Source organism: Nansenia antarctica, assembly GCF_963989245.1.
Source record: "Nansenia antarctica genome assembly, chromosome: 7".
Taxonomy (NCBI): domain Eukaryota; kingdom Metazoa; phylum Chordata; class Actinopteri; order Argentiniformes; family Microstomatidae; genus Nansenia; species Nansenia antarctica.
The window spans coordinates 12279816-12297741 of NC_137677.1; the positions used below are offsets into that span (position 1 = coordinate 12279816).

The window sequence follows — 17926 nt, forward strand, 5'->3', positions numbered from 1 at the left end:
CTAGAGGACACCCTGCTGCATCTAGAGGACACCCTGCTGCATCTAGAGGACACCCTGCTACATCTAGAGGACACCCTGCTACATCTAGAGGACAGCCTGCTACACCCAGAGGTCTCCCGGCTGCACCAAATAGACACCCTGCTGCACCCCAGGCCAGGCCCACCCCGCCCCTGCCATCCCCATACCACACATATGCGCAGGCTGTGAGCAGAGGAAGCCCAAAACCTACACCTAGCAGAGCCCCACCCTACGACCTGAGCATACACCAGATGCTCAGTGAGCTCTACGCAGTCATGGTCCGGGACTAAAACCATTAGAACAAAAACAACATGGAATACAAATCTTTAACAATATCATCCTGGAACATTCAAGGTCTGAGGTCGACTGCCTTTGGCATTAAGAGCAGAAACCCAGACTTCACGAAATAAATTTCAAACACAGACATAATTATCCTACAGGAGACATGGTATAGAGGAGATGGTCCCACTGGCTGTCCCGCCAACTATAGAGAGCTGGTAGTACCATCCACCAAGCTACCTGGGATCAGACAGGGACGAGACTCAGGAGGTATCCTAATATGGCACAAATTAGAACTCTCTCACTCCATCACGCCAATCAAAACAGGAGCTTTCTACATGTTTTGCCTCATCTGACAGAAGGCCATGAGAAGGCTGAATCTTTATTTTCCTCTCACTTTTCACAGTTACACGTCACACCTATACTGAACCCAAACAAATATGTATCTTGTTTGCTTTGCTAGCCTACAACTTATTATTGGTGTCTTACTTATTTTTGCTGTCTTGGCACTTGGCACAGTGTCACTGTTATAATAGGCATATGAATGATTACACTAATGATGGGATCTTGTAATGTAACATGCTGAAAGTTCGACAATTCAACCCCCCCATATCAACATTCAACTGTCATTTCAATGACTAGATTGTTTGAATGATTTTACATGTATAAGTTTACTTGTATCAGTCCATAACATTAATATATTTTATCAAAAGATTATATTGTCATCATTTGTGAATTCAATTACACATGATGAATTAATGATGGTGATAATGACAGAAATGGATGTGAGCTGTATCTTACATGAGAAGGGGGAAGTGAGACTATCAGTATTAGCTGCTAATCAAGAATCACAATGTAAAGGGTTTCAGAGTATAAATGTTAGTGTCAAACTACTGTATGTTTCATCACAGCTTGTGAGTTGCAGGTTGTTGCAGTGTTAAAAGCTTTGGGTCACGTTGGCATGATTGCAAATAAAATGTATTTGACATTGTCTATGTTTGAGTGATCCTTTCTGCTATTAAGTTGTCCAATCACATTCCTGCAAATCTTCTCCCTTGGCAGCAACACCATCACCTCACACACCTCTGATTGGAGGAGCCATGCAGCCAATGCATGAATTGAATGCTAACTGACGGTGGTATTGTCAAGAGGAAGGTGTCAAGAGGAAGGTCAAGAGGAAGGTGTGACCAGAGTCAGACCCAACAATGCAGATGAGCTGAAGGCCGCTATCAAAGCAACCTGGGCTTCCATACACCTCAGCAGTGCCACAGGCTGATTGCCTCCATGCCACGCCGCATTGATGCAGTAATTTGTGCAAAAGGAGCCCAGACCAAGTATTGAGTGCATAAATGGACATACTTTTCATAAGGCCAATATTTCTGTATTATAAACCCTTTTTTTGATTGGTCTTATTGGTCGTTCTAATATTTTGAGATACTGGATTTTTTATTTTCCTGAGCTGTAAGCCGTAATCATCAACATTAAAACAAAAAAGGCTTGAAATATTTCACTTCATGTGTAATGAATCTAGAATATATGTTTCACTTTTTGAATTAAATTATGGAAAATAAAAAACCTCTCCACAATATATATATATATATATATATAATATATATATATAATTTATTTTTTATTTTTTAGATGAACCTGTAAGTATATCTTCTTCAGCTATTTTTAAATTTCAATGTATGACACATCATTTGAAAACTTCCTGGACGAGAGCCGGATCCACGACGTCCAAAGCCTGACCCCAGGACTGTTCCTCGGGCCCAATCCACCAAGTACAGCGGGCTCGGCAAAACAACCGCCAGGCGTCTGTTTTGCCATCTTTTTCTTGGAGGTAATACACCTTAACAACCACCAGAGGTCAGCATAGCCAATTCTAATGTCTAGAGTAGACTTTAGTCTACCTCAATGACACGAACACATTTAACTTGTTAATATTGTGTTGTTGGGGAGATGGCAGCTGGCTACTGATGTGTACATGCAGCTAATTGCTAGTCATATGCAGCTGATCACAATTAAATATTTTGGCAATGATTAAACATTTTAGAGAGAGGCCCATGATGAACAAGATTCAGCACTGGAGCGGCTCGGCCTCATGGGAAATGTAGTTCATGAAAGCTCTTTGCCGGTTCCTAAACTCCTCACTTTTTTGCTGTGCATTTATACCACACGTTTATTGTCAGGCTTGACTGATACTGGTTGAGGACACATCATGTTATCGGGCCCAGGAGTGTGATTTAAACCAATCCCTTGCCAAGCCAAAGCCTGCTTTTTTGATGAACCTTGTTTTGTCGAGTAACGTTTTTTTCTCTCCTGTTTCTTGTTGCTTGGGGGTTCCTCTTCAAAATACAGGAGTCAATGCACTTATAACACACATGCAAAATATTTTGTGAAAGAGACAAAAAGACAAAAGAATACGTTATGTGAATGAAGGTAAGTAATAAGATATGAGTAGCTCAGGACACTTACATTTTTTCAAAGTAGCTCTCAGATGAAAAAAGGTTGGAGACCCCTGATTTATGCTGATACATGCCTGCCATCTAGTGGACATTTAAGGGTAGGACCAGGTAGGGGGATATTGCTTGTAACTAACACAATCCTCATTCCTTCCCTCTCTCTAACCTAATAATAGATATGTATTTTCTTTATGTGGCTAACACAACTCCAATTAAACTGCTTCATGAAGTTAAAGTTAATACATTTATAGTAATAATCACTTTAATAGTAATTACTTTGTTGTTTAGTATCAGGGAGGGAGGGAGAATGTATGACCATCTTTCTTCAGTAGGCCTACCATTTCTAGCTCATGTATATTTCTAATGATTCCTTATATGTCTTGTTATGATTCTTGTATATGATTCTTCTTATGATTACATTTCTATTGGGATATTGCCTCAGGCATAGCTGTAAACATGCTTAGCTACTATATTTGTTGCTGTAATCGCAGTTGCTTCTAGCTATGATATTGTTAAGACCACTTATCTAGTTACACAATCTTCAGCATAACAAGTTCATAAGATATGAAAAATGCACAAGCAAAAGGAATGGAATCCACATTTAATTTTGATGCATCCTCTGGAGGCGTCGTCACAGCCGCCACTGTGCCGGGCACTAGAGACAGGAGAGAGAGTTCATATGAGCTTCACCAGGCCCATCGCTACAGAATAGAATACGTCATTAGTTTAGTTCGTATGTCCTTGGTCTATGTGTTCTATATGTTGACTTACCTCTGCTGTGTCCATCGTCGTGAAGACGGTTACTGGGTCTCGTTGGACGGAGACTGTCTGCGTGGACAGCAGCTGCCAAGGCTCCTCACAGATTTGAGAATCCGCTGGAGGAGGGAACGCTTCTTGGGCTTTGAAGCTCCGCTCCCCTCACAAGGCGTCATCACAGCTGTCACTGGGCTGGCCGCTAGAGAGAGGAGAGAGAGTTCATATGAGCTTCACCAGGCCTATAGCTACAGAATAGAATACTTCATTAGTATAGTTAGTATGTCCTTGGTCGATGTGTTCTACATGTTGACTTACCTCTGCTGTGTCCATCGTCGTGGGCAACCTCAATGCCCTCCTGTCCTGGGGCTGGAGGCGGGACACTTACCTTCATATCCTCCTGTCTTGGAGCTGGAGGCTGGAGACCTACCTTGATGTCCTTACATAGGGGTAGTGTTAGTGTCCTTACATAGGGGTAGTGGTGGTCTAGTGGATAGTGAGTTGGACTTGTGATCGGAAGGTTGTGAGTTCAAATCCCGCCTGAAACCACACCACTACTAGTGTGCCCTTGAGTAAGGCACTTAGCCCTCAGTTACTCCAGGGGGAATGTCCCTGTAATTCGTAATTGTAAATCGCTTTGGATTAAAGGCGTCTGCTAAATGGCTAAATTAATTAATTAATTAATTAAATTAAAATTAATGTCCTGCTGTGGGGCTGGAGGCTGGACACCTACCCGGTTGGTCCTCTTGCACTATATCAGTTGTTACAGAAGAAGAATCAATGACAGAACATATGTGAAGTTTAAATTCTTATGGAGGGCACTGTATGAGAAGTTTACATTTAGTGAGAATGAGAGGGGTCCTCACCTTCCCTGCCTCGGGTAGCGGCTCCATCAGCTCCGTCCCCTCGCCGTAGGCCTGGACCAGCGCCAGCAGGTCTCGGGAGCGGACCGCCTCGTACAGCTCGGCCAGCTTGCCCGTTACCGTGGCACCGGTCTGACGGGCAAACTTATGATCCACATATTTAGCGTTGATGTACTCCTTCCTTGCCGTCCTGCCACAGAAAATAATATAGTTGGTTTCTACACTATTTCGTGTTTAAAATCTCCATGGCTATGATGTTGCCATATTTAGCATGTATTCTATAAAGGTTCTGCATTCTGTACAGTATGTTAGAATACGTTCACATCAAGTCACACAAATGATAAATGAAACCTGGCAACAACACAGTACAGTGTAAAAAGCAGAGGTCCAAAGTGGGACAAGAACATTCTAAAAGTGACCCTCCAGCATCAGAAGACCTGAGAGCTCTATTGAGCTGATATGCTAGCAAAAGGTCTTTCAGATATTCTGAAAATATATGTAAAATAAATGTAGGAGTGGAGTATTTCCTATTCGGTGTCAATGAATCAGTCTGGTAATGTGGATGATTAAATCCAACTGTGAAATGAGAAAAGACAAGGAATACAATAGATTGAATGCACAGAATCAAACATTTATTGACTCATTCAGGTGGGCTTCTGGGTCTTCCTGGAGGTCTTCTTGAAGGGGTTGAGGGCTGATGCCATCCTCCTGAAGACGGCCGCTAGGGACAGGAGGGAGGGGGGGGGGGGGGGGGGGGGGGGGGGGGAGAGAGAGAGAGACATTAACGTAACACAGAATTCTTGGTTTTTCAAGGATTACATTTAGTCTCATAGTGTATTGGTGCTTGTAGTAATGTTGAGGATTAGCTGATTCATGCAGTATCAACCCTACAGCAGAAGGATCTTCCAATCAGTAGACTTACAGATGCAGCCTTCAGCCTTGGGCTCCTCTGCTTCCTCTGGGGCTGGGCTGTCCTTCTTCTGACTCTTCTTGGAGCTCTGTGAAAGTATTACAAAAAAAGTAACATGTTTACGTGATAGGCCTATCTATCTATCTATCTATCTATCTATCTATCTATCTATAATTAATGGAATTGGTAAGACACCATAACTCCTAAAACACTGTGTATGAGAGGAGATTGTGTATATTAGTGTTGTTCCGATACCATTTTTTGATCCCGATACCGATACCGATACCTGACCGTGCAGTACTTGCCGATACCGAGTACCGATCCGATACCACGGCGTTTGAAAAAACAAAACAAAAAAACATGTTTTTTGAGCCGCATACTCACCTCGATGTAAAATTATTGCTAACACTTAAGGCCGGTTTAGGCTTCTGCGTAAAGTCAACGCCGTAGGCTACGCGTAAGCTTACGTAGTCCCGCGTGGACGTGCGTAGCCTGGACGTGCTCCTCTCAAAAAATCTATCCACGCGTCAGAGCGCACGTTAACCGTAAGCTCTGTGATTGGTCCGCTTGGTAGCACATGATTCAGACAAGATTCCGACTCTCTCGTCGCCCAAAATGCGGAAGTCATGACAGAAATGTCATTCACCTTTTCTGTAATTACTTATTAATAAAGATTTGAAAAATTATGATAACCATCGTATTATCTTAGTTTAATGTCATTTCAATGCATCATAGAACTTTTATTTACAACAACATAACAACAAAAAGATCGCTATTATGCTGCTTAGAGCTTTGAGCTCCGTTGAGTTCCTAACCGGAAGAGGCACAGCACAGGGGCTGAAAACACACTGCCACCTAGCGATGTGACGGTGTAATTGCAGCGCGGCCTACGCAGAAGTGTAAATTGCGAGACCTACGTAAGAATTTACGTAAGCTACGCACGTAAATTCGACGCAGAAGCCTAAACCGGCCTTTAGTCTGGCACTGCTCAAAACCTTTGTAAAACTCGTAAAGTTTTTGTAAAACTTAAGTAAAAAAATTAAATATTTTTTTTTATTTTTTTAACGTTTTTGTAAAGTACTCGCCGATACCGATACCAGCATTTTTGTGCGTATCGGTGGCCATGCCGATACTAGTATCGGTATCGGAACAACACTACTTTCCATTGTGAGCTAAGTCAAAGGCATGGTCCGCATGCCACGGTTGCTACAGATGGGGTTTGCACATCTCACCGTCTCCATCATTCTGGACTGCACTTCTGGTCAATTCATCTCCTAATTTTAGCACCTCTATTTTGTGAGTGCTCAGCTGACAAGACCTCCCATGAGGTTCTCTACCCCAGTTTTCTGTGTACGTAAGCACATTTTGGTTGGCAGTAGGCACTAGGTGCCAAACTGCTACAGATATACCAGGGTCGTTTGGCAATATTTGAATGAAAAATAACCTGTCTACTACAACTTTAAACTATATTGCCAGTAAATAGAACTTAGCTGTTGATATATCTGGTTTAGCCTGACAAAAGCACGGAATAGCAGAGTATTGGTGCGCTCTACTGTAGCAGTCTTGTAGTGGTACAGTATAGCTACAGTTAGCCTTAGCTAACCTGAGAGATGTGGGACTGTGGTTTTAGCGACAGCATTAGCCTTAGCTAACCTGAGAGATGAGAGGTTAAGTGCTAATGCTCTTATCCGCACACTACGCCCTATATGTTTTAATCTCACTGTGTGAGATCATGTAATATGATCCACTCATAAAGGCTTGGGTCTGGTTAGCCTAGCGACTGTGACTGTTGCATTAGCTAACCTGAGTGATGTGGGACTGTGGCTTCAGCATTAGCTAAACTGAGAGATGTGGGACTGTGGCTTTAGCATTAGCATTAGCTAACCTGAGAGATGTGAGACTGTGGCTTTAGCATTAGCAGGGCTCTCAAGTCTCACGCATTGGACGTGAGACAAGGTGTGGCGTGTGAGCGGGTTGAAATGCGTGTGTCTCACGCCCAATGCGTGAGACTTGAGAGCCCTGCATTAGCTAACCTGAGTGATATGGGACTGGGACTTAAACATTCGCTAACCTGGGTGACATGAGACTGGGGCTTGTCCACGTCTCCGTCGTTCTCGTTCTTGTCGCTCAGCAGGCCCTGCACCTGGTACTCCAACACATAGCTGTCGATGAAGCGCTCCAGCTCCTCGATCTCCTGCGAGAGTGTGATGCGGGCCTCCGAGGACGCCGACGCCACAGACGAGTTCTCCATGGCAACTTGGCAGCCACCGGCGGGGGGGGGGGCAGGGGAGGGAAGGAAGAGAGGGACCTGTGGGGGGTGGGAGATAAACAGTTTGTTAATGAGATCAAATCAAAACACAGCAGGTAGGCACTACACATCACTTCAAGTCAAGGTGCAATGTACAGCATTTCAACAGTTAGAGCTTGGAGATCAACTATCCTCTATCTTCAGTTGTTCCAAGTTCTGACTGAAACCTGCACAACAAACCAAAGTCCCTCTAGCCCCAATGACCTCCGAAAAGTAACAGTGCAGTACCACTACTACGCCACTAGTCACGCCACTACTCGTCAAGGAACTGTTTCCATCCCCAAGTCAGCCTTCATTTCTGTCATACACCCTGCAGCCCCACCAGCCTAGTCCTAGCCGGCACCAACCCCAGTCACAGAAGAGGTGTCTCCCTCTCCCTCCAGGATCTCCGAATGCCATTTACAGCTTGGCTGTAATCCCAGATTCTTTCTTTCTTCTTGTCACTTTCTCTCTCCGTCTCCCTGAACTCTACCTCATCCCTGCTCTCCAATGGTGACGTGCCTGCGCGCTGACATGACCCCTACCTGGTGGACACGGGAGAGGTCTGGCTGCTAAGCTGCTTGAGCACTGGCTACGCAAAGAGGATTTACTACTGAGGCACGCAGAACTGATACGTCGAGGGTTGGTGTGCACTTGCAGGCTATAAGCCTTTGTTATGTTTTGGTGGCTACATGTATAACCTAGACTAGAAAGTGAGCCAAGGCAGCTGATGATATCATAAAGAGAATAGGCTGAAAACGTAATGAGTGATCAATGTGTAATAATAGTAGGCTGCATTTATTGTAGCCATGTAGCCTTATGTAGACACGTATGTTTGATGATGATTCTTCACACAAATTATGAGATGATCCAAGCACCACATACCTTAAAGTCTAATGATTGTTTCTCTACCTTTGACACATTACACCCTATATGTTTTGTCACTGTGTGAGGGTAATAAGATCCACACATACACTGACGCTTGCACCTGGTTAGCCTGGCGCTCTGCGAACAAGGCTAACGGTAAGTTTCTGACCAACAGAAGGCTAGTCTCAGTGTCTTGTCTACCAAACTTTAAAAATTGACTTTTTGGGAATGGGAAGGAATTGACAGTAGACGGAAATGACACGGGCTGACAAGTTGCCTGTCTGGCTGTCTGGTTTAACAGTGAGAAGCGGTGCCAGCAGAGGGCTAATTGCTTGCAGACAGACAGACAATACACTTGGCAGACGGACAAGCATTCCCTCCCCTGACAGAAGCAGGTGGCAGCTACAGAGTCCTATAAAAGGCTGTGGCTTCATTATCTTGTGACAACATCTCATTCCATCATACGACCCCGACTGCAGTACTGTAAAGCCAGTGTTTCCCACAGGATGCTGTGAGACTGTGGCGGGTCGACCACAGTCTCAGCTAAAATATTGTCGATCACGGCCCACCACAGTCTCGCCGACGTATGGGTAACACTGCAAGCAGCAAACAGAGGTCTGATTAGGCGCGTCAACTGCTTGAACGAAGAATTCAGAAGATCCAGAAGAGCAGGTTGCTGACATAGATAGGCCTTGAGGAAGGCAAGCGTTGTCATTAGCAGTTAGCAGAGCAAAGGTATTTAGGTCTCGTCTGATACTGTTAACCTGTTATCAGATAAACCAAGTCAAAGGCATTCCAATCCATTATCACCCAATGTTCAGCCAGGGTGAAAGAGAAGATGATGAGGCTGGAATTGAAAAAAAAATAAAAAAGAGGCAGTGATGAGACAGCTGGTGGTGTGAGGAAGGGTGTGACAGGATAACCAGGTGGTGTGACGGAGGGTGAGACAGGATAGTCCGGTGGTGTGAGGGAAGGTGAGACAGGGTAGTCAGGTGGTGTGAGGGAGGGTGAGACAGGGTAGTCAGGTGGTGTGAGGGAAGGTGAGACAGGGTAGTCAGGTGGTGTGACGGAGGGTGAGACAGGGTAGGTGGTGTGAGGGAGGGTGAGACAGGGTAGTCAGGTGGTGTGACGGAGAGTGAGACAGGGTAGTCAGGTGGTGTGAGGGAGGGTGAGACAGGGTAGTCAGGTGGTGTGAGGGAGGGTGAGACAGGGTAGTCAGTAGGGGTGCAACGGTTCTCGGTTTTATATCGGACGGTACGGTTCGCCTTCCACGGTTCAATACACTAGTGAACTGTGCGGGTTTTCGGTTTATCCTGCTTTTCATTCAAAGTCGGAGGTGGAGTTGGTCTGGAACGCAGTTGCTTCTTGCTCAAATGTTTGTTCAGAGTTGAGAACATGGCAACAGTTTGAGGAAGCCCTGGATTGCTACAAATCTGTGTTGTGGGGTTATTAATTCTGGTTTTGGCATTGAATATAGCGATGAGGGATTGAAAACAGTGAAAAGAAACGTATCGTTTATATGTCGTATATGCGCACAATGGGCTACAGCTGGTACAGCTCTCATAGCTAAAGTGCATTTTTACTTTCATTGCTATCTTTCCTATACCAGTCGTCAAGCCTAAGGGGCACATTTGTGACTGCAGTTGGTGAAACCGTAAACTAGTGTTGTTCCGATACCATTTTTTGATCCCGATACCGATACCGATACCTGACCGTGCAGTACTTGCCGATACCGAGTACCGATCCGATACCACGGCGTTTGAAAAAACAAAACAAAAAAACATGTTTTTTGAGCCGCATACTCACCTCGATGTAAAATTATTGCTAACACTTATTCTGGCACTGCTCAAAACCTTTGTAAAACTCGTAAAGTTTTTGTAAAAGTTAAGTAAAAAAAAAAAAAATTTTTTTTTTTTTTTTACGTTTTTGTCAAGTACTCGCCAATACCGATACCAGCATTTTGGTGCGTATCGGTGGCCATGCCGATACTAGTATCGGTATCGGAACAACACTAGTGTATATAGATGACAGATCTATAAGATCAAACATTGAACGGTCTTAATGTTTACAGAGACTATTAAATGTCAAACTCGGACAGGAATGTATGAAGTATAGTAACATCTGGTTTACCTTGAAGCCGGCCTTGAGCTGGCTGAACTTGGGGAGGAACTTGAGGAACCTGGACCTCTTCTTTCCTTTGGCCTCAGCCTGGACCGCCTCAGCGGTGAGAGGGGTCCTCACCTTCCCTGCCTCAGGTAGCGGCTCCATCAGCTCCGTCCCCTCGCCGTAGGCCTGGACCAGCGGCAGCAGGTCTCGGGAGCGGACCGACTCGTACAGCTCGGCCAGCTTGCCCGTTACCGTGGCACCGGTCTGACGGGCAAACTTATGATCCACATATTTAGCGTAGATGTACTCCTTCCTTGCCGTCCTGCCACAGAAAATAATATAGTTGGTTTCTACACTATTTCGTGTTTAAAATCTCCATGGCTATGATGTTGCCATATTTAGCATGTATTCTATAAAGGTTCTGCATTCTGTACAGTATGTTAGAATACGTTCACATCAAGTCACACAAATGATAAATGAAACCTGGCAACAACACAGTACAGTGTAAAAAGCAGGGGTCCAAAGTGGGACAAGAACATTCTAAAAGTGACCCTCTAGCATTGGCAACAATTACAGTGACGTGACAGTGGTCAAAGTCAACAGACCCTATTGAACTCAGTGTCTTCAACCGACTGGAATCTGATTATGTAGAGACTCACATGTCACTTGACGGAGTGGGCTTTGGTGAGAGACTCGGCAAGTTCCCTTCCATGATGTCATTGAAACTACTGTTCCCTATGTTCTTGGCCAGCTAAGGAGAGAGAAAAGACAAATCAAATCAAATAAAACTACACATCCACAAGTCCACCTCTACAATTCCATAATTTAGAGCAGGCATACTGTCTCTACTGCTTAAAATGATTGTTTAATAAAAGCTATTTAAATTTCGACTAGTTACTAGGTCTCTAGGCAGGATAGTAAAGTAAAGATTATCTAATTAAAATACAGAAAAATGTAATATACCAAGAGCTCGGAAGACCCTAGGTTGTCCAGTTCCATAGACCGTATGCGGGAAATGTGGACGCCCATCTCCCTGTGGATCCCAGAGCACTCAATACAGGTCAGGATGCCCAGGTTAGAGGACAGCCACTTAGGCTCTGTGGAGGGAGACCAAAGCAGTTACATTATTTAAACACAAGAGGGCGCACGGTCCATTTTGACTTGATATCAAGTCCATTTTGACTTGATATCAAGCCCTTGAAAGCACTGAATAATGGCACCACACACACAACACAAAGACAAATTAATCACAAATAATTAATCAAAAGGTATACAAAGGAGTTTGTAACACCATATGTGTATGGCTGAATGCATCATTTCACAAAATGTAACCATCAATAATATTAAAAAGAGAGGGATGGGGCTGAGGGAGAGGGATATTATTGTATATCATCATCCCCTTGTTATCATTGATGGAACACGCACGCACACATGCACACACAAACACACACTTGGGCTTACCTGCAGCGCCACAGTCACAGCACACTTCGTTGCCCGGCATGCGGAGCACATCCTCTATGATGGCTTTGGTCAGGTCCTCCACAGAGTCCTCCCCCCCTGTACTCTCCTTCACCCCACGGAACGCCATGTTCAGAGCCTCCTCCGTACTGTTGGTCAGCACAGAGATCCATCTACACACACATGGGTCAGTGAGAGTGAGTTGTTTTGATATGGTATGGTTCATGTTTTGATCATGCCCACTTCCACCATAAAAATGACCAGTTTCTGGGTGGATCTGCACAAAATCTGATATGCATGATCTTTGGACAAAAAAGGTATTTCCAGTATCTATGTTTCTTGAGATGAGCTGTGTAATAGTGTCACCCTGTGGTTAAGCACAACCATACTCAGGGTTGGTTTAACTAAACAAAAGCCTGGGCTACTAAAATACGTTTTTTAATATGTAAGTATCTTACATCACAAACTCCTGCTCATCCTCAGCCTGGAAGTGATATGTGCGATTAACTGTGTGAGAGAGAAAGATGACCCACAGTTTAGTTTATGCAACATCATACTGTACCTCTTGTGACACTAAACATTAACATTTTGTAAAAAAAACTCCTAGCCGAGTTTGGTACTGTCTCTGTAATCACTGTTGAGGTAGAAGATGTGTTTTTTTTGGGTTAAGTTGTCCTCTGTGACCTCTCACTCATCAACTCGTGACGTTAGAATTATATCTCCATTTTTGTCAACATTTAGTTTTTTACATAATCTGATCCATTAGGTGTTTATTAATGCCTGTGTGGTGTTATTTTTTAAATGTTGACATTTTTTACTTAGTAATTCATAAAATACAAAGGTTCCATCTCACAAAACATAATGGAATGTAAAAACTTTGACGCTCAATATCTCTGAACTACCCTAAACGGAGATAGAACCTTATCATTCTAAGCTCCTCAACTGTGCTGTGCCGGTTTGTGATCCTAGTCCTTTTCAATTGAGTCAAGTCAAGAACTACCAGTAGTGTTGTGACTTACGGGAGAAGAGGTCAAAACATTTCTTGTCCTCCCCGGTGGGTTTGACCTGACAGGTGAGCAGGTTCAGTCTCACTGGCTGCTTATTGGACTAAATGACAGGAAGAGAATATTAAGAAATGAATGAGCTTAGCCAATGAAAGCTATATGCTATGAAGCAATAGTCCTTTTATTGTGGGTATATCTACAACCCTTTGCACCCACCCACACCCTCCTGAGGTGGTATGGCCACTTTACAGAGAAGAAACATAAATCACTCTGTGTGTGTGTGTGTGTGTGTGTGTGTGTGTGTGTGTGTGTGTGTGTGTGTGTGTGTGTGTGTGTGCGTGCGTGCGTTGCTGTAGTTATGGATTATGGGTGATGTAGTACTCACTGTGGCATGTGAGATGGTGAGGAAGCCACTCTTTACTGAACACTCCCTCCTTTGCCAGACCTTTCGTAACCTAGGTGACAAACATATCAAGTAATAATTGTTGTACTTTTTTATCACCTAATCTATGTGGCAGCAACATGAAAACGTGGCAACAACGACCACAAATGAAGTTGTTACCAATGGTCCATAGAGGGCTGATATGCTAGACCTTGATTAAGCTTATTTCAAGGATTAGACTAAAGATTGGCTTTTGACAATCTTCATCAGGCCACCTACCCATCACTCTTCTTCATCAGATAGCCCTTCTTCTCGCTGCCAAACTCTTTGTTCCCCTGGAGCTGGTGCATACTGTATCCACTCTGCTTGCTCTGGGAGTCCTGCAAAGACATTCCTGTGAGGCTTAATATGCAGTCGTGTAAGCAAGAATTCAATAACACTATCTATGAGCCATTAGAATACAGTGCACTAGTCGTGACGTGTTTCTGGGTCCAAATGTGGCTGAGGCGCTGTCTTCGAAATGCCTCAGTAATAATAATAATTCATTATATTTATATGGCGCTTTTCCGAGGCTCAAAGACGCTGACAAATATGGGAAAAACGGGAAAGTGCTGTGTCCCTTGTTGTATGAATAGATCTGAGTCTAAAAAACGATTGAACTGTCATTCTACCTCTGTAGTACACTGGTACTCTGGTGGAGGGAATTTCTGGTTTGGACCCGGAAATTGCTAAACGTCACGTTTGACGTCAGACTTAACAACCGAATACATACATTTATAGTGTGTTCTCGAACACTAAAGACAGGTCAATTATAAAGCCTTGCTTTGATACACATAATATACATGCTGAGACAGCAGCTGCCAAGGCTCCTCACAGATTTGAGAATCCGCTGGAGGAGGGAACGCTTCTTGGGCTTTGAAGCTCCACTCCCCTCACAAGGCGTCGTCACAGCTGTCACTGGGCTGGCCGCTAGAGAGAGGAGAGAGAGTTCATATGAGCTTCACCAGGCCTATAGCTACAGAATAGAATACTTCATTAGTATGGTTAGTATGTCCTTGGTCGATGTGTTCTACATGTTGACTTACCTCTGCTGTGTCCATCGTCGTGGGCAACCTCAATGCCCTCCTGTCCTGGGGCTGGAGGCGGGACACTTACCTTCAATGACAGAACATATTTATAGTGTGTTCTCGAACACTAAAGACAGGTCAATTATAAAGCCTTGCTTTGATACACATAATATACATGCTGAGAAATCCATTCATAGGACATACAACACAGGATAAACAAAGTTGTGAAACAACGGTACTGGTGGGTTTACACACATCAAATACACTTACAGGGTCTGTCATGCCGTCATGGATCACCGTCCACTGCCTGGTAAAGAAACAAGTCAACATGTTCAGTTGTTTTGGTCTTGGCTCACACTTGTTGTACTGTTTATGCGCAGGGTGCAAAATATTGGGTGTGTATAGAAACATCCTTCTACCATCTAAGAAACATCACTAAGGTACAATCATTTCTCTCCCAGGCAGACACTGAAAAATTAATGCATGCGTTTGTTACTAGTAGGCTAGATTACTGTAATGCTCTCCTGACAGGTCTCCCCAAAAAAATGATAAATAGACTACAAATGGTTCAAAATGCTGCTGCTCGTGTCCTTACTAGGACCAAACGGAGAGCGCACATCACACCTGTCTTGAGATCACTACACTGGCTCCCTGTCAGTCATAGAATAGACTTTAAGATCCTTTTACTAGTTTATAAATCACTTCACTGTGATGCACCCAATTACATGGTGGACATGCTCATAAGATACACACCAGCTAGACCCCTACGGTCTAGTGGCACGGAACTTTTAATAGTGCCAGAGGCTAGGACAAAGAGATTTGGAGGATCAGCTTTTAGCATATATGCTCCTAGATTGTGGAACACCCTACCTGAGGGCCTGAGGTTGTCTAAAACTCAGGACATTTTTAAGCGTGACCTCAAAACCTACTTATTCAATGTCGCCTTTTGATACTAAGGGAGACATTGGACATTATAGAACTAGGATCACTAGGCCATTACACCATACTCGTGTTTTTGAGATTTGTGTTGACAGGAAAATGGATCCGAGTGCTGATGAGGCACTGTCAGCTCCAAATAGCACCTAGAGCAGTACTGGAACCGGTACAAGGGTGTACCAGGACCACCATCAGGTTGTATTGCTGTCATCTTTATTGTCTCTATTGTGTTGTTGCATCATAACTGTGCTTAAGTTTCTCTTTTGGCAGGACCTGTGACCATACTGGATGCAGAACGATGCAAATACAACACAAAATTTATGGACAGTGTGTACGCCGATAATATGCAAGGAATTTTTCCTGGATACATGGTGTACAGGTTTTTGCCCTTGCTTGCTTGCTTTGTGCCGGTGGTCCTGGCCTCCCCTGGGGGACCGCTGGGTACTGGTAAGCAAACTGGCTAGTAGTCGCTCTATTGGTAGAGGGCTGCAAGGGAATTTTTCCTGGCTACATAGTATACAGGTTTTTTACTTTTGCCTGCTCGCGGCTCTGTCAGTATTGATTGATTGATTGACTGATTGACTGAACATTTTCATTGTGTGAAGCGCATTGAGTTGCATCTTGTAAGAAATGCGCTATACAAATAAAATTTGATTTGATTTGATTTGATAGGGAGCATAGATACAGTAGAGCGCATAATACTGACTCATCAGTGAGACCCTTCATGAACTTCATCAGGATGGGGAAGGAGTCCTGATCCGCCAGCAGCTTGATTACTGCTCCTCTGTCCTCACTCTTCGTTCCGGAAGCAGAGGACATCACAGAAGGAGCTAAAAGAACCAAACAGAGAGGATTCTGGGGTTTTATTGCCAGCTATGAAATATAGTCTGTAGTACATTAAGACAATCAATGGTTGTGTTTACAATATTCACACTAGCATACCATGATGGAGCCATTTCCCAGTCTTGCATTCAAAATGATATGTATGGCCATGCATTCATAATGAATGTTAGCATGTGGATATTGGATTGATGTTCGAGTCATTATCATTGTCTGTGATCGGATGTTTAATAGGAATGAAAGAAATTTTTTCTTCTCATCAAACCAAGTCTTCAACATAGAAGTTATAGAAGTCTACAGGGATAAGTCAACAGAAAACTCTCACCTGCATCAGTCTTTGCGCTCTTCTTTGCGCTCTTCCTAACGTATTTGGCGCTCTTCTTTGCGCTCTTCCAAACGCATTTGGTGCTCTTCCTCGTGCTCCTACTCTTCACCTGCAACACAACAGAGTTCAGATCGTCACATTCTGGTCAACTTGTTACGTGAAGTCAAAGTAGCTTCAGACACAAAAAGTAGCTTCACATAAAAAACGGATTAAAAGGATGAAAATCTGTCTGACTGAAAATCTGTCTGACTGAACAGTGTTATACAGTACTATACTTCTCTTCACAGTCTATATACTGAGCTCTCAGGTCTTCTGACGCTGGTTTCTCTGTGTACCACAAGTACAAAAGAAGAGATTTGGTGAGGCTGCATTCTCATTTTATGCACCCAAATTGTGGAATGCACTGCCAGTTTACATTAGGGATGCAACCTCAGCAAATATGTTCAAGTCAAGACTAAAAACCCATCTTTTTAATATTGCCTTTAAATGACTAAATAATTCAATTAAGATTATATAATGATTGGAGCACTTTGAGCTGCAACGTTTGCAGGAAAAGCGCTATACAAGCGTGATTACGTCATAATACATTGCACACAGTGGCGGCCAATCAGAGACCTGTAGACCATCTTCATGTGGCCCGCCGAAGAAAAATGTTTTTTTTATTTTTATGAAAAATATTTAAAAATATATATTTTAAATAAATACTTTATTTATGACTGTCTTGTATCACGTTGGTTATTACATATTAACTCATTGACTGCCAAAGACGCCAATTGGCGTCTTATAGAATAGTAACGTTGACTGCCAAAGACGCCAATTGGCGTCTTATAGATTTTTTTTTTTTTTTCGCGGGGATCGCGTTATTGACATGTTCTACACCTAGCGAGTGAATTTCAGACTTGGGTGTAATGTATTTCGGTCCCAGATGGGGGCAGTAGTTCGATAAAAGCCTGGAGAAGGAAGTGGCTTGCTGTGGGTTGTAGTAATGGCGAAACGGATCAGGGTATGTGCCAAACGCGGCGCGGAGCATTGCGGCGCGGAGCATTGCGGAGCATCGCGGAGCAGCGCGGCCATCGCGCGACTCTTCAAACAGTTCAGAGTCGGATGATACAGAAAAAGTGCAGAAAAATAAAATAAAATAAAAAGTTCTGCAGAAAAAGCTCGTTTTCTCTGTTTATTGGTCAAAATCAGGTGTTTTTGCTGAAACCACCCTATGTTCTACGGCCGATTTCTAAACACTCAAAGAGGCTAGAAACAAACTTTCTTTTTTTGATGAAAGAAGAGAGTCTAAAGTTTTGGTAGATATGTTCAATGTTTATGTAGTCCGAAAATTCAATATTTGGTGGGTCTTCAAAGTTCAGCGAAAATG

The 17926-nt window shown here is 43.5% G+C and overlaps 1 protein-coding gene and 1 long non-coding RNA gene across 2 annotated transcripts in view; both read right to left on the bottom strand.

Annotated features, from left to right (window-relative positions):
• Nucleotides 1-13432: 13432 nt before the first annotated feature.
• On the bottom strand, nucleotides 13433-14306 carry LOC308162261. Its single transcript, XR_013937584.1, has 3 exons — nucleotides 14264-14306; nucleotides 13669-13769; nucleotides 13433-13462 (listed from the first exon to the last, which is right to left on the bottom strand). It is a non-coding gene; the product is annotated as an uncharacterized lncRNA (long non-coding RNA).
• Nucleotides 14307-14343: 37 nt separating this feature from the next.
• Nucleotides 14344-17926, bottom strand: part of LOC308162401 (uncharacterized protein) — a gene marked incomplete at its 3' end in the record, with an annotated part of 7604 nt that continues 4021 nt past the window's right edge. The window contains exons 2-6 of the mRNA XM_080536558.1: nucleotides 16558-16666; nucleotides 16099-16222; nucleotides 14727-14763; nucleotides 14475-14544; nucleotides 14344-14351 (exon numbers count right to left, since the gene is read on the bottom strand). Coding sequence (XP_080392684.1) covers nucleotides 14344-14351; nucleotides 14475-14544; nucleotides 14727-14763; nucleotides 16099-16222; nucleotides 16558-16666 — 348 coding nt within the window. The remainder of the gene's footprint in view (nucleotides 14352-14474; nucleotides 14545-14726; nucleotides 14764-16098; nucleotides 16223-16557; nucleotides 16667-17926) is intronic.